This window comes from Calypte anna, chromosome 7 (assembly GCF_003957555.1).
Source record: "Calypte anna isolate BGI_N300 chromosome 7, bCalAnn1_v1.p, whole genome shotgun sequence".
NCBI classification, from domain to species: domain Eukaryota; kingdom Metazoa; phylum Chordata; class Aves; order Apodiformes; family Trochilidae; genus Calypte; species Calypte anna.
The window spans coordinates 16827838-16843511 of NC_044253.1; the positions used below are offsets into that span (position 1 = coordinate 16827838).

At 36.3% G+C, this 15674-nt stretch overlaps 1 protein-coding gene across 1 annotated transcript in view; it reads right to left on the reverse strand.

Annotated features, from left to right (window-relative positions):
- Nucleotides 1–15674, reverse strand: part of PLA2R1 (phospholipase A2 receptor 1) — a 43131-nt gene that overhangs the window by 3547 nt on the left and 23910 nt on the right. Inside the window, exons 15-28 of the mRNA XM_030454528.1 lie at nt 14787–14922; nt 14281–14316; nt 13648–13805; nt 10940–11004; nt 10455–10558; nt 8991–9133; nt 8138–8255; nt 7161–7291; nt 6474–6618; nt 3375–3613; nt 2693–2861; nt 1193–1333; nt 653–769; nt 35–211 (exon numbers count right to left, since the gene is read on the reverse strand). Of these exons, the coding sequence (XP_030310388.1) occupies nt 35–211; nt 653–769; nt 1193–1333; nt 2693–2861; nt 3375–3613; nt 6474–6618; nt 7161–7291; nt 8138–8255; nt 8991–9133; nt 10455–10558; nt 10940–11004; nt 13648–13805; nt 14281–14316; nt 14787–14922 (1879 nt within the window). The remainder of the gene's footprint in view (nt 1–34; nt 212–652; nt 770–1192; nt 1334–2692; nt 2862–3374; nt 3614–6473; nt 6619–7160; nt 7292–8137; nt 8256–8990; nt 9134–10454; nt 10559–10939; nt 11005–13647; nt 13806–14280; nt 14317–14786; nt 14923–15674) is intronic.

The window sequence follows — 15674 nt, forward strand, 5'->3', positions numbered from 1 at the left end:
GAACACAGTTGCCTTCTTTTATGGAAGAACATACCAGCAATCATTTTACATACAAATCCCTTTTTTTCTCTGCAGGGAGATAATTGCCAGACTCCATCTGTGGTTCTCAGGCTGACACAGAAATTCCCTTTGAGATTATCAAATTCAGGCTCCCTGATGCCCCAGTTTGAATAACTTAAGGGAGAGCCATCAAACCAGGAGACTGTCTCATCTAAGGGCAGAAATGATAAATCATTAGAAAACATCATAGTGGTTTGATAATTATCTCTGTTTCAGTCAGACTTACCCTTCCATAAATAAATATTAAATTAAAGAATATCAGGTTTTTGTCTGTTTGGTCAGTACTTTATTTTTTTTACAGGTTTAAAAATATCCTATGTAGTTGACAAAGAAAACAGCTTGCAGTGTTTTTTTAAAAGAAAATAAAGGCATTCACATACACGCATAACAACTGAGTATTCAAAATACTAATAAGTAACAATACCAGAAAGCTTGACTGGTTTTATTGAATTATAAACAGGTAATAGGCAGTGAAAAAAAAATCACAAAAGATAATAGTGTTTTAGAAGATGGTTATATCAGCATTGAAATAAAAATAAGCCAAAAGCTGAACCAGATTCTTACATGCAGTTCTCTTCTACCCAAAACTTACTGTCGGTAACAAGCAGGATGTTTAACCAAATCTTTTGCACAGAATAACCAATACTGTGCAATTCTTCCAGAATAAAAGCATTTTCATCTTCATCTTGAATAGTTAGGAGATTTGATCCTACAGATAAAACAAATTTTCAATTTAAAATGTTAAAAAAATTTTCAAACAATCAATGCCATTAAAATGTAACACTGCATTTCAAAAACAGTGCCTTTATTGAAAAACTTAAATGGTCTGGTTATTTTTTACAAATTCTTAAATTTTTTCAGCAGTATGAAAATGCTCAGGCTGACATAAAACTGTTCTTATATGATTTTAAAATACATTTGAAGGGAAAGAAATGCATTTTATGCTTTATGCCATAAATTATTATTTTCACATGGAAAGGAACATTTTTGTTGAAGTATGTTGCCTCTGTTGTCATAGCTGGCTTATGAGCCTATAAATACCTTGAACTAGAGATTATTTCAGTCATCTCGGAAAACATAAATTTCCTTAAGAAATCACAGTGACAAATGAAGCTACAAAATAATCCCTTACCTTGATTTTTGCAGACATCATATGCAGTATCAAAATTTGTGCCCTGCAGAACCATGGAAAAGCTGTAGCAGTTGTTTTTGAATTTGATCCAGGGAACATTTTTTTCTGAACATAAGCCTTTATAGGCAGTAAGTTTCTGTTCTGTGATAAGAGATAACAGCACAGCTTTATTGGCACAACAACATACACATTAATGTAAAATTCCACACAAAAAATTTTTGAGTAATGCCAATAAGAATGCTGTTGCATAATGCCTTTATTTTTCCAAGTGAAAATCTAGTGGTTGTATGTATTAGAACAGTAAAGTGGGTTTTATTTCTGATCAAAAACGTTGCCAGATTGCAACAGCAGTATCAGGACAATCCAACTCACCCTGATGTGGACAGGGAGTTATGAGCAAATTATGGGCACATCAGAGCCCTCTGAGCTGCCCAGAATGTCCCAAAGGGCTGGGGAGTTCTAACAGCAGCACAGCTTCTTTTCACTAAGCTGTGAATAAAAGCTGATGCCAAATCCCAGGGCACAGAGGAGTGTCCTGTCAGGAAGCTGCAGCCAGCCCCTCCTCTTCAGTGTGCAATGTGTAGCACAGAGTCCCTCTGACTCAGGACGATTCTACAAGCTCACTTTGCAGTATCACATTAACATCCCTTTTTGGCTGTGCTATGGTCTCACATGGATCCTACTTTGCTACAAAATACAACTCCTAAAAATTAAGTAAACCTTAGTCTATATATGATTACATAACTTGACCAACAAATGAGAAAGTTGGTCAGGCTTCACTACAGAACTCAGGCTAGAGAGTAATTGTTGTCTGGAAGGATTCCAAGACAACTTTTTTTCTCAACAGATTCAAATGCTGTAAGCTGTAGGTGAACCCCTGGTGATCAGTGACACCAAACAGGAACTATTTTGAGAACTGGATCCTGCCAAAGATTCTGCAGTCTTGGACTGAATGGAATTCCAGACCTGAATTCTGGATTCAAATGAAGATCAGATAACTGACAGATTGCAGGAACCAACATGTTTTAGAATACAGGAAAATATTCATATCTTTAAAAAAAAACAAGCTGCAAAATCTTTTATATGCAATTAATGAAGACGTGACTCATCACTCACTTTACTTCCCTTCTATTATCCCACAGTTAATTGCAGCAAACAAAATATTTCCCTTTGAGCTAGGTTAATGAGCAATCATAATTTTTCACAGATACTATAGTATTGACTGTAAAGACAGAATAAGTAATTCTTCTGCTTCTTTTCTAATATGACACTTCTATTTCCATTCTCCTACGGACAAGACCTGATGGCAAATATTTTACAGGGAAAAACAGTTTCACAAATGGGAGATACAGAAAGGCAATCCAGGAATCTGTTTCAGTTTTGAATTTTACTATCACTAGTGCTTAACCTCGGATCAATTTACTTGCTTTCATATACTTGACTGTCAATACGCACAGCTGCAGCTGCAAAGACTTAATGTAAAACTAAACTCTGACTTACTAGGTGGCACATGGCAAACTGCTCCTTCCAGAAGTCGTTCACAGTTAGTACTTTTCCAGTGCCCTGAAGTATCAATGTAAACACAGCTGCCAAAGGCCTGGGACTCATCATCTTCCCAAAAGGTAAACAAAGACCTAGTCCCATCTGACCATTCAAAGTGAAGTCCATTCTGCCAAAATAAATTTTAGATTATCTTTCTGATTTTCTTTAGCATCACAGAAGTTTGTCTTCTGGTGGCATCCTCACCAGGTATTACAAAATGTCTTTTGCCTTTTCAAAGTCTGGCTCTAAAAAAAGGCAGAACCAAGGATCTTCCCTGTTTGATTTCGGGAGACCACAAACTGTGTCTTATATGCTGTTTTCAGCAAGTGATTATTTGAGCCATTAAGCAACTAAAAATGGAACATCATTTCAATGTTGACACCACAAGAGATTTTTTGTGGCTTTGAATGTTTTCTATAGCTTTTAGCTTTCAGTAGTAGTTGCCCCAAATTGGGTCTCATTAGATTTATACATTATGTTGAAAAAAAAAAAAAAAAAGGTTCAGGCTCCAGCTTTCCAAAATTTTCATTTTCAGATGCAAACTTCCTATGACTTCAGATGAGTGACACATCTCATTAGCATGCTGCTGGAAAAACTCCTTTGCAGTATCACATTCATAGTTAGGGAATCCACTACGTACATCCGAAGTGAACAGCCCGATCCAGTGGTTGTATCCCAGCCGATTGACGATGATGGTGAGGAAAGCTTGGTGATACTGGTCTGTGATGCTGACCAACTCAGCGCCATTTGCCATGCAGGTTTTTAAAGCTGAGGACCATGTAAAATTCCCGTGTATTAGTTTATATGTTCTGTTACCATATTCTAAAGTATCTGGCACAGGGTACATTTCAGATGCATTGATGACATGCCTGGATATGTCTGTTATAAACAAAAAGAAAAGATGTATTTCTTTTTTCTAAACAGACCGCTTGAACATAGCAGAACAGCTTCTAAAAAATCAGAACTATCCTTTAAAAACAAATCTAAAAACTCAAAGAGTCCTTGGTTTCAGGAAGGCACTGTGAACTTTTAAAAAGAAAAAGATGATGATAGTATCTGCAATTCCACCACAGGAAAAACTCATCACAGGAGTCAAATGAGTTTAATGGAGAGCAACAAAAAAGTAAACCTGGACTGCCTGAATCTTTGAAGGTCAGTAAGAAAACACATGGGGTCTGGGAATATCCCAAGTACAAAGTGCACTTACCCCAGGTACCTTGCATCTTGCATGCAGTTTAAATTATCTTTTTTTTTTTTGACCCATTTTTAATAATTTCCGAGATCACTTTACAGCACAAAGTCTGGCCTCACAAATAACTGACTGTACTGGCACAACTCAGAGGATGACAAACTGTGGCTCATTGCAGAAGTGCTTGGGCGCTTTTTTGAGCTCAGGCTTACTATCCATGAGCCACTGTAGGGAAGATCACAGTACTGTCAGTTAATGAGAAAACCTCTGTGCATGGAGACTTACAGATCTTTTTGATGATAAACTAACATAGCACCATCCAAAAAATGAAAAAGGGAAGTAGACTTCTTAGATTTAAGTAGAGCCTCCCCTGAGAGAAAAATCAGGAGACAGAGACCATCTCCACCTCAGCCCAGCTGTGATGCTGTCATATGCACATTTCTAAAGGAGGCAAATGCCTTTGCTAGTGTGTATGAATGTTCACAGTAAACTTTAAACAAGCTTATTAAAGCAATACCTCAGTTTAATGCAAACTGACAGACAGAATTAAATTACTTCTGTCTGTAACGCTTCTCTGTGACTACAAAATGAAGTTGTTCCTTCACCTTTTGTATGAGGTGAAGTGTTTTTTAGACTTGGTTCCCTCTATGACTAAGAGAGGAAGAATGTTAACAAGTATCTTAAAATAGCAAATTAATTTCTTATTTGTCATCCACAAATAATTTGAAATTAGAAATTTCTAAGCAAGAAAAAGTTTGCTCTTCAGCTAACTGAAGGACTATGTTTTGTCCTAACCTAAAGTGGATGTCATTGCTTGAAAAAAGGCAGAAAATGGCAGTAAAATGCTGATGCAATCCTAACTCAACCATCACTATAAGATCAGAGCCCAGTTCAGTTCTTCGGCTGATTTATTTTACTTTAACTTCATACAGAAAATATTTTGAAAAAGAGGAGATGGTATGTGGACAGGATGGCAGAAGCCAAGCACCATCTCATCTTTCCAGGAATTGATACATTTGTTTGGACCTTTGAGTAAATTCAGCAGTTCACTACTGACAGCTAAAGACTACCTCACTTCTCCCTCCCTTGCCTTCCCTGCTCCTCCAGCTGCCTATTCCCTGCTTTTTGCCCAACCCTGCACTCAGCTGATGTAGCCTGAGAAGGCTGCACAAAACTAAACTGATCAGGGAAAAAAAAAAAAAAAAAAAAAAAAAAAAAAGAGAGAGAGAGAGACATGGAAGTTTTCTGCTGAGTTTGCAAACTGAACTTCCTGGTGGTTTGGGAGGGTGCTCCAGTGCCACAATGAGGGACAAGACTCCTCCCATCCCTCACATGGGGCAGGCAGCAACACTCAGCTGGGGGAACATAATGAACTCCCCATACGCCCACCCACACTCCCCAGCTCTAAGGCTACTGCTTTCCTTCCTGCCTTTTAACACCTTTTCCATCTGTCTGAAATAGCAGCAAGAGATTAAAATACAAGCATTTGGGAGGTAAAGGAAACAAACCAGCAGGAAAATTCATTATGCGCAGGATTACTCCAGCACTCCCTCCAACCATAGTTCATAATAAATGATGTCAAATATGGCTATGGTTTGCTAGAGCCACATGTAAGCACTGCCCACAGCTTATGTTTGTTTCTTTTACTTCTCCACTCCTTCTCCCTTGTTTCCTTGGCAGAGTGCAGCAGAGGGGTGTTTGGCCCTTTAGCTTTAATCACCAGGTGATGTATCAAGTTGAGCCATATAAAACCATCCCTGCGAGACAGAGTACAGCACTCAAGGACACTCCTCACAGGCTTCGATTACAGCCCTCCTTTTGCTCAAGGGTCAATTATTTTCTGCTGCTCTATTTTGGTACCATGATCTGGCAGCTTTCTGGGGCAGAGCTGCAATAACCCCTGGAAAGGCTCCAAAGCTGCCCCAGCACCCTGGGGATGCCAGAGGCAAGGCAGCAATGTGGATCAGAGAAACCACACAACGTGTGTTCCCTGCCAAAGCTTTGTGCTTCTGGCAGGTGCACATTGTGGCAACAGAATCAGAGAGGCATAAAAAGAAAAGCCAAATTCTATTTCATCAGCCAGTCAGTTCACACTGCTTGCAAAAATAAACTTTTTGGACTCTATTATGATCTAATATTGCAAGTTCCACCCTCTACATTTTTTAAAAAAAATTCTTTTAAATTAATATTTTCATAGAAATTACCCTCAGTTTTGTTGTTTGTCATTTTATGCTCTTACTCTGCTTGCTATGACAAGAAAACATAATATTTCATCTCCATTACTGAATCTAAGATAGGTAACAGAAAACTCAAAGTCAGGAAGTAAATTTAATAAGAAAATATTTTTTTAGAGATACTTATACATCACTGCTATTAATTTATTAAATAATGTAAAGCCAGTCTGGCTAAACATCAGAGTATAATTTATCTTAAAAATCCTTTATATTCCTCGTTTTATAGACACCCATCACAGGCTGTTTCTAAATGAAAATAAAGATAAATGCAAGATAGTAAGAAAAGAGAACAGAAGCAAAGAAAACAAAATCTTACCCTGAGCCTTTTGGCAGACAAACCCATAATTTTTCTGACAGTTTTCTAAGTACCACTTTCCCGTAAAATAAAAATTGGGGTTATTTGATACCAGTGTACATAGTGGAATTTGTTCTTGAATGTTCACACTGTTATAACGTCGTCTCTGCATTAAACACATAACCTTATATTAATTTAAAAAGACTGTATAAAACCAATATATAATTATTTCATTAAATTTAGAAGAATAGTTTTCTGAGAGTCACTATTATAAATATGAATACTCCCAAAAAAACAATCTAAAGCAATAATCTCTTCATTAAAAAGTCACAAGCTTTCACTGAACAAACTAAAAGGCTAAGCCAAACACAAAGTAATGTGGTATAAAACAATATATTAAAAAATGAAATTCATCACCTTATGCGTGAACTTTGCTCAGACCCACCATATGATACTAACCATAAAATTCAAACTTTGGTGCTTAAAAGCAATTGCAGGAGAAATGTGACTATAGCCACAAGTTACGTAAATAACTTTCTCAGTAGTGCCATTTTTGTTACCTCTAGCAATGCTCACAGTTGTTTGAAGTTGCAAAAATTAAGAGAAGACTGAATTGCTGTAAAAAGGTAGATTTTGTCTTCGTGGCAGTCAAGGCTTTCATGGATAAAACAACTTCTCACTGCCATTAAAGACCCTGGAAATACTCACATCCACTACTTCAGCTGGAGACCAGTTGGAATACATTGGAGGATTTTCATTCAGCCATTTTTCATAATCATCACTCTGGAAACCTATCCAAACACTAGTTTTCCGTCCAAATAGATTCATTGTTATGAAAGCTGTAAAATGAAACAGGAATTAAATAGAATTAACTGGCAGCCATTTAGGGATAGATAAAGTCTCTTCCAAGACACCAAATTTTATTTCTAATCAACGCCATTCGGAAGTTATTAAAAGGTAAGAACATGAGTGTTTCAGCGTCACCCAACATAAATTAATTTATTAATTTCAACTGGGTTACGATATAGTCCATTAACTAATAAGGCTTTCAGAAACGTTCACAGCAGCTCCAGCAACTTAAGTGTTCAGTTAAGGTGTGCCATGGAAAAAAATTTAGTTTTAGTCAAAAACAGGATTTCTCAACTAAAGGTAGCCAGTGGGATTCCTCCAACCTCCAAATAAGTGGTTTTACAAATGTATAAAATTCAACCACAAGTTTTTATGAATAGGGATTATAAATATTTCTGAATGTACTGGCATTTATTTCCCTGACACTTCCAGCCTAGTGCTATATTTAGGTGCTATATTAAACAGCAGATTTAAGTGCTATTAAAGGATAAAAATTTGATTGTTTTTACAACAGTGTGATGTTACATTCATAAGACAGAAATTTTACATAGCAATTTTTTTTCGATGGGTATTTTTTTTAATTCTAAGGCATGGTAGTAAGCACAAAATTATATCTATTCCTTGAAACATGAGTGTCTATAGCCCAGTGGATATTTGAATCTTTACATTTTGGTAAACTGGGAAAGAGAATTGCTGATTTGTTTAGAGCAGTGGAAACATGAGTAGAAACTGAGCTCTCTCTTTTCGTAAATCTGTAACATCTTTCCTAGATGCTTACTACAGCATCGTAATGAAGATAAAATTGTATTTGTTCAACATTATTTTCCGTACTTTACCTTGTTCCAGTTCATTTTTAAGGGAAGCAAGTGACCCATCATAGCTACTGCAGAACTCTTGTGCAGAGTACCAGCTTCTCAGATGCTCTGGATCATTTGGAATTTGTATCAAAAAGCACTGTTTTAAAAAAATTATAAATACTTGTTTTATTTTTTTCACTAAAACCTTTCACACACTGTTACTGACTATTAAATATTTTAGTTTCTGTTTTGCAATAGACTTTACCAATAAGGTTGGTATCAGTTTTCAGCTGCAATGAGGACTGGATTAAAATCAGTTGTTTAAAGGCAAGCACAGTCTGGGTCAAATTTCTTGTTGTAGCCACGGCAGCTCAGCACTGGTATAAATCCAGCCACCTCAATGCATATTGCTATTAAGCAATGTATGTCCAGAGAAGGCTGACTGAATAACTGCCTTTTAACTTTCAACTGCAAATAGACTTTGGTCTCTGATTATCTTTGATGAGTGCTTAAAGAGCACTCTTTCAGAGGACAGTGGCAATCAGGGATCCACTTAGTACTATGAGGGATCAGAGGTCTGTTTTGAGACAAAAAAAGACCCCTGTAATTGTTGTAGGTGGAAAAGAGATGATGGAGCAGGCTGTATTCAGCAGATGCATAAATACACCTAGATAGCTTTTGAATAAAAGTAATTACTTCCTTGAACTAAGAACTTCCATGAGCAAAGCTACTTTAATAGCTTTAAACATTAGTATCACTGTGTCAGTAGTTACAAACCTAAGGGCTGTCCTTTCAAAAAGGAAGAAAATACTGAATAATCCCTAAGAAGTCCAGTTGCTGTAATAAATATGGGAAGTATTTCAAATAATCAAACAGAAGAAAACTGTTTTACTTTGAATCCAAAGTGCAGCCAGCCTTTGGGACATATGCCTTGTTGATTCTGGTCTTTGGGAATCTCTTTCTCTATTTTCCATGCAAATTTACGTTTACAAATACAGGGAAGAGAGACAGTACAGTTTTCAACACCCCAGAGTCCTGTGTAAAAAGAAAGAACATAGTTTAATATTGGTTTAAGAACTGAAATTTTCTTCTTAGCTAGCTTAAGGTATTGTTAGGAAGAGCATCTGATAGTGGTTGAGCAAGACAAGATTCCGTGGGCAATAAATTTGGACATATTGCATTACAGTGGATTTGACAGCTCATGGGGCTCATACTCTTATTCCCAGTTTGATTTTATTAAGTTTAACCAATTCCTCTACAATGAGTCGTGTAATAAATGCCTCATGTATTTTAAAGAATATTAGTTATAAAAAAAAAAAAAAAAAGGTATGGAAATCATGCCTTCCAGCTAAATTAGTATGACTTCCTTACTCAGAAAAATTTTGGCAAGATCCAGGTACTGACACAAAATGCCAGCCCACTTAGATGGAAAACATATTTTTCAGTGCACTCAGTTAGCTGTTGACCAGCTCCCATCTGCTGGCCAGCTGAAAGGGGAGGGTGGGTGCCTCTGCCTTTCTCTAATACTAATTCCACACTCAAGTATTTGAAAGCCATTAATCAAAATCCCAAGATACATACATGTGGGAAAAAAGTTTTACATTTTTTTTCAGTTTTGGCCCTCAAGGCCAAATTATGAGAGTTTACACGAGATTACAAGAGTGCAACTGGATTGATTTTTTTCAGCACTCCTCACAAATACAAAGCTTGATATTTTTGTTTTATGTGGACCCTGATATGTTTACTTTACCATACGACTTGCAGATCTGCAGGAAACAGAGAATGTGAAATGATACAAATCACTGGAACCAGCAGCGTTGTAATTTTTTTTTATTACTGTAGCAAAATAGAGCTATGTGATGATGTATAGGTTAGCACCAAAACCAAGATACCCAAAAATACCACAGCAAATTGGCTATATCAAATATTGGCAGGATCAAAAAACCTGAGGATTTAAAGTTGTGCTGATGGAAAAATTATTGCTCATTCATCTGTCTCATTTGGTTGTGATAAAAATGACAATGAAACCCAGCAATGCATTAACATTTTTCTGTGTCACAGAACAGATTCTTTAATAAAACTACAGATCCAGTATCACTGGAATATTTACGTTTTGACATTAAAGCACTGGAATTATTAATATGTTTTTAAATGCTATAAACTAGTCTTTGAGCATAGTAATGATATTTCACTATTTTTTTCTTAACTTTAAAAGCAGTTATGCAAATCATAACCAGGTAAGAAGACTATGTAATATGGATTACATTTCTTGAAAGCAATTAAAAAAAAAAAATCCCTTTGTCCAACAACAGAATCAAGTCCCAGCTCCTGAAACAACAGGAAATGTAAAATAAACCTGTTTCTGATGAAATGAAGCCACATCTCTTCCCTGGTTTCTGGGGATCTCTTTCCCTCCCTTCATTCCAATTCTGGTACGTTAGTGGTGATTTATCTCTCCAGCTGCATAGAAATGTTAAGACTGTAGTTAGATGTTTTCCTGCCCTTACCTTAAAATACATCCTTTATTAAAAGCTTTTGTTAGGAGATACAGGTAGAACATGCCCCTTTATTAACTAAGAATTAAAAAAAAAGACAACCAACAACAAGGGTGATACTCTTCTCTTTGACTTAGATCTTTTATAGCCTTTTCAGAAGAAAGACTGTAACACAGAGATAAATTATGGGTAATATAATCTGAATTATATTTACATGGGAACTGATGTTGTCTGTTGAATATCCCACTTAGTCAACAAATTGCTTTAGTCCATTAGACTGAGTGGCAGCCTGCAAACTGGGCTCCCCAGGTACAACTGACAGCAGCTGAAGTGTGGGTATTCTTACCGAAATTCATCGCTGAGGTTTTCTGCCTGCAATCCAATCCACCAGTGAACATCAGTATTCGATAGCTATAAAAAAATTTTTTTGACTTAAAACATTTTACCTTAGGTTTAGCTGTTGCTGCTAACAAAACATGTTGCTTACCAAAATGTTAACAAACTCCTAAGGTCCGACTCTATTCAGACAAATAGCATCTCCTTTGGGTTTCAACAGGAAGAATGGGTGCTAAATCCTGCCCATGATAATTTATGTCACTTCAGTAAGGTTATTCACACAAGTAGAGCATCATTTAGCTCCTGTTTACCATTGGATTGCTTATATCTTCTGCAAACAAGGAATTTACAATTTTAGGTATTTACAGTCTATCTGGTTTGAAAAGGACTGTAGTATTAGGCCAGAATTTGTTTTTCCCCAACTGCAAAAAACAGACAATAGCAAATATTTCCTTTTAGCATTATTACAATGCTTTTCCAAAACATTTTCTATGAAGATTCAGTGACTTTGTATAGCTCATATAGGAACGCCTAGAGATGCTTTCCAGACTGATGGTCCCAAGAAAGGGTTTATACTTCCACTCCTAAAAGGTAAAGTATTATGGGAAAAAAAGCATTATGGAAAAGTCACAGAAATAACTCAAACAACCACTTATTATTGCTGTGCTGACTTGATTCTGCCTTAAACTACAAACAGGTTTCACTTTCAGGGTTAGCCACTCAGGGTTAGTCACAGTTTAGGGGTCTTTGGGAAAGAGACAACAACACAAATACGTTCTTCTGAGTGTGTAGGACACTGACTGGAAATGCCATCCTGTCTCTGAGAAGCCTTTTTTTTTTTTTGGGTAATGAGTTGGTAATGTTGGGTAATGAGTTATGGTTTGGATTTCACCAACTTACATCTTATATAGCAATATCAAATAAAGAAAGCAGGCATTTTTTACAAAGAAAAAATTCAGGAATTCTGCCTGGTTTGGTATTGCCTGTTGTCCAAGCTTAGTTTTCTAATCACAGCATTCAGCCTACATATTACAGTTTTGAAAGAAATAATGAAAAATGTGATTCAAATTCAACATTAATTTTTTAAATCAATGAAATTTTAATCATGTTTTCAGTCTGCTCAGACTGTTTAGTATTATTTCAGTGATTGCCATCCTTACTCTTGCTTCCTCAGGAAACTGGTTACAATCACCTAAGAACACACTATGCTGGCTATACTGGGAAAGCTTACCCAAAGGCAGCAGGCTTTAAAACAGCCACTTATATTACATTCTGAGACAAAACTTAATGGAAGTTAATCTGATTTCCAATGCTAAGGGGGTAAACTTGGCTTCTTCATTGCAGAATTCTCACAATCTGCCATAAATACCAACTAATTTTAATGATAAATTTGTTTTAAAAGATCCCCTGTAAGTAAACATAACTTTAAAGAGGCATTCCTCTAGGATGTGACTATCCATTGCAAAAATACATCTTAATTTACAGTTGTTTTTTAAGTCACCAGCTTTAGGTAAGACAGTAATTAAATCATCAAAATCTCTGCTACATGTGGGTGAAGACAGCCTAGCCAGTGATGTTGCTCTTCCATTATAAGCTATTTCTCTCACTTGGTTTAAATCCAGTTCATCATGTCTGATACAAAATTACATAAAACAGCAGACAAAAATTATGTAAAATTCCTTAGAATCCTACAGCCCCTCTATTTACACAACACAATTATACTCATGCTTTCTATTGTACGTTAAAAGCAGAGAAAGTTGTATACAGTGCAAGCAAAAGTAAGTATAGGTCAAGAGCTTTTCAACCCATTCATTTCTTAGTTTCAAACCTGTTTGTTGTATCAGAGTGGTATTACAGAAATTTTGCTTTTCATCCAGATGAGGGAATTCAGAGGCACATTTTTCCTACATGCATATTCATAGTCACAAAGGAGTTTACTTCAGGAGACACCATACAGATATATATATGCAATATATATAATTATTTCTATATATATATAGAATCTATTTTGCAAGGTCACAAGCATTCACCTCTATGGTTTAGAGTTCTGTAATTAGTTAAGGTGCACAGAAATTGATAAGTCTTTCTTGGCTAGCTCTTCCCAAGAAAAACTTTTCAAATCATCATTTCTAAAGACTTAAACTCTGAAGACCATTTCAAACACCTGGACTTACTGCCCACCTCATGCTAATATTCCCACTGAAATGGCCCTTGGCATCACTACCTGATGATCAGCTGCAAGTTACTGAATGGGAGCAATGCATTACTGTGCACTAGTAGAAGAGTTTCCTGGTTGACGAAGAATACCTGAGGAAGCATGATGGGTCCTCTTAGTCATGAAAAGGTAGGAGAAGAAGAAACAAAGATGTGAAGGATGAAACAGAGAAGGTTTGTTTCCATGTGTGAATAAAAACCCCCTCTCTTTACCCCTAATTACTTTCATAACTTTGGTATAGGAAGCTGGGTTTTGCTCCTCTTGTCTCTTTTGAGGCAGACTGACTGACCTGCTCACTAGCAGACAGTTCTGCAGCTTCTTTCATTAAATAGGGCTTCAGGGGAGGATGTGGGAAATAAAGGCAGAAGAGAATTATTTCTAAAGCAAAATGTCTTTCATATTCTACCTGGAGAAACAGGCAGCCAGCAATTCCAAAAGATGCAGCAGAAAGTAGCCAGCTACTGCCTGAGGGTGCAGTTTTTCAAAGGGGTAGTTTTTGTTACCTTCTTAATTTTATTTTGAATAAAGGCTTGTTCCCCAGGAGAATTTATTGTTGCCATTCCACTGCGAAGCCAGACACAGACAAACTCATAGGTTTCCCAGTTCGTAGGACTAACATGGAAAAGATATTCTGCTCCTTGATAATATGACCATGGCAGTTCTAGAAAACAAGAAAAAGAACCAGTGCTGTGCAGGGGTAAAAATACATTTCAAGTCTCATTGTTTTTAACCCTTGTAGCCTGCACCTGTAGCCAAGTGTCAGAGGTCAAATATGCCACAACTAAAAGCAGAACCATATTTAACATATCAACTGATGAAAAAAGTACTATGAGCAATTAAAAAAAAATTCAAATATTAAGAGAGTTGCCAAGCCTTTGCAAAAAGGCAGTTTTAGTGTGATGGACAGGTTATCAAACTCCTGTGCTTATTACTCGCAACATTCCTCTGCCTAACCAAGTAGTATCTGATGTGTTCCTGAGTGGCAGATTTTGATCTCTAACAACAAGTTCCTACAGTGTTTCTTAACGTACACTTTTAACTTAAAACATTTTAGTTATTTCATTATTACCTATATCTTAAATTCTATTTCCAAATTATAAAGTTTCAAGTTGTGAAAAAAGTAAATGTTTTCATACCAGCTATGTACCACTCTGGATTATTTGGTTTAACACCTGCAAAAAATCATAAATAAATCAAAACATTGTCGATAGAATGAAAAGAGATGTTTCATTGAAATTACTTTTTCCACATGGTAAGGGTTTAATTAAAGTCAAAATGAATATGGGTATTCTTGTTTAGGGACTAAAAAAGGGAATTAAACATGGGATAAAATAATTGCCACATGCAGTAAACAACATTTTTTAGTAATGCTTATAAATAAGAACTTGAATTAGGTCCTGCTAACTAACTGCTCATCATTGCTATCCATTTTTAAACTGACAGCACATATCAGACCTGTTAACTTTCTAACAAACTCTAATGGCTCCAAATAGCTTTGTGATGATTTTATGCAGAAGACCAATACGGCGAACTCCAGATCTGAATAAAAAAGGGAGTTTTATAGATTTTGGGTTTTTTAACTTGTCTCTTCTTAACTGCAAATAATGGGTACAATAGGCAATGTATGTTAATTAAAATTCACCTTTTGGTATTTTGCATATCCATTCTCTCCTTTCATTGCAGTGTGCTGGGAAGACTGTTCTATTTACTTTGAACACACCACAGTTTCTTGAGTCATCTTGAGCAACATACTTGCTTTCCAAAAATGAAGACACAACCTGAAAATAGCATATTCATTATCTTTCACTGACAATCCAAGATGAAGCATTTCAAAATCTCATTAGGGAGGCAAAGAGAGGGTTTGGAAACATGTGTATGGTAAGAAGATCATAAGAGCAACCAGAGAACCAGTTAAACTACAGTGGTAAAATAAAAAAAATAGGAATGAGGCCTTGTGCAATCTGGGCTAGTGGAAGGTGTCCTGGCCCATGCAGAGGAGTTGATTCTTAATGATCTTTAAGGTCCCTTCCAACCCTAACCATTCAGTAATTCTATTACTCTATGATAATCAATAGAATAATTGTTCTCACAATGCCCTGTTCAGATTCTGGTCTTCCTGATCAGTCTGATCTTCCATCAGACTCCTTCTTGGTAAAAATAATTGAACATCTATGAAACCTAACAATTTCTTGATATGATTAGCAGTGGTTACCCATACCCATACCTTTGCTTTGGTTCAACACACAGCATGACTGGATTTTGCACTTGCATTCTTAAATACTGTAAATACCGTGTCAGAGTTGCCACTGTTCTTTAAGGCTGAAAACTGATCACAGTTTAATAACTGACCCTTTTTCAGTTGTTCAGTGTTTAAATCCCGGAGACTAAACACTAGTCTTTCACAATGCACCAGTGTCTTCAAGGACACAAAATCAAAAGCAGTACTAGAAAAGGAGACTTAGTTCAGAATACAGGCATGAACACAAGAGTCATAGAGCAAATAAAGCTTGTAGGCAGAGCTCTGAGGCTT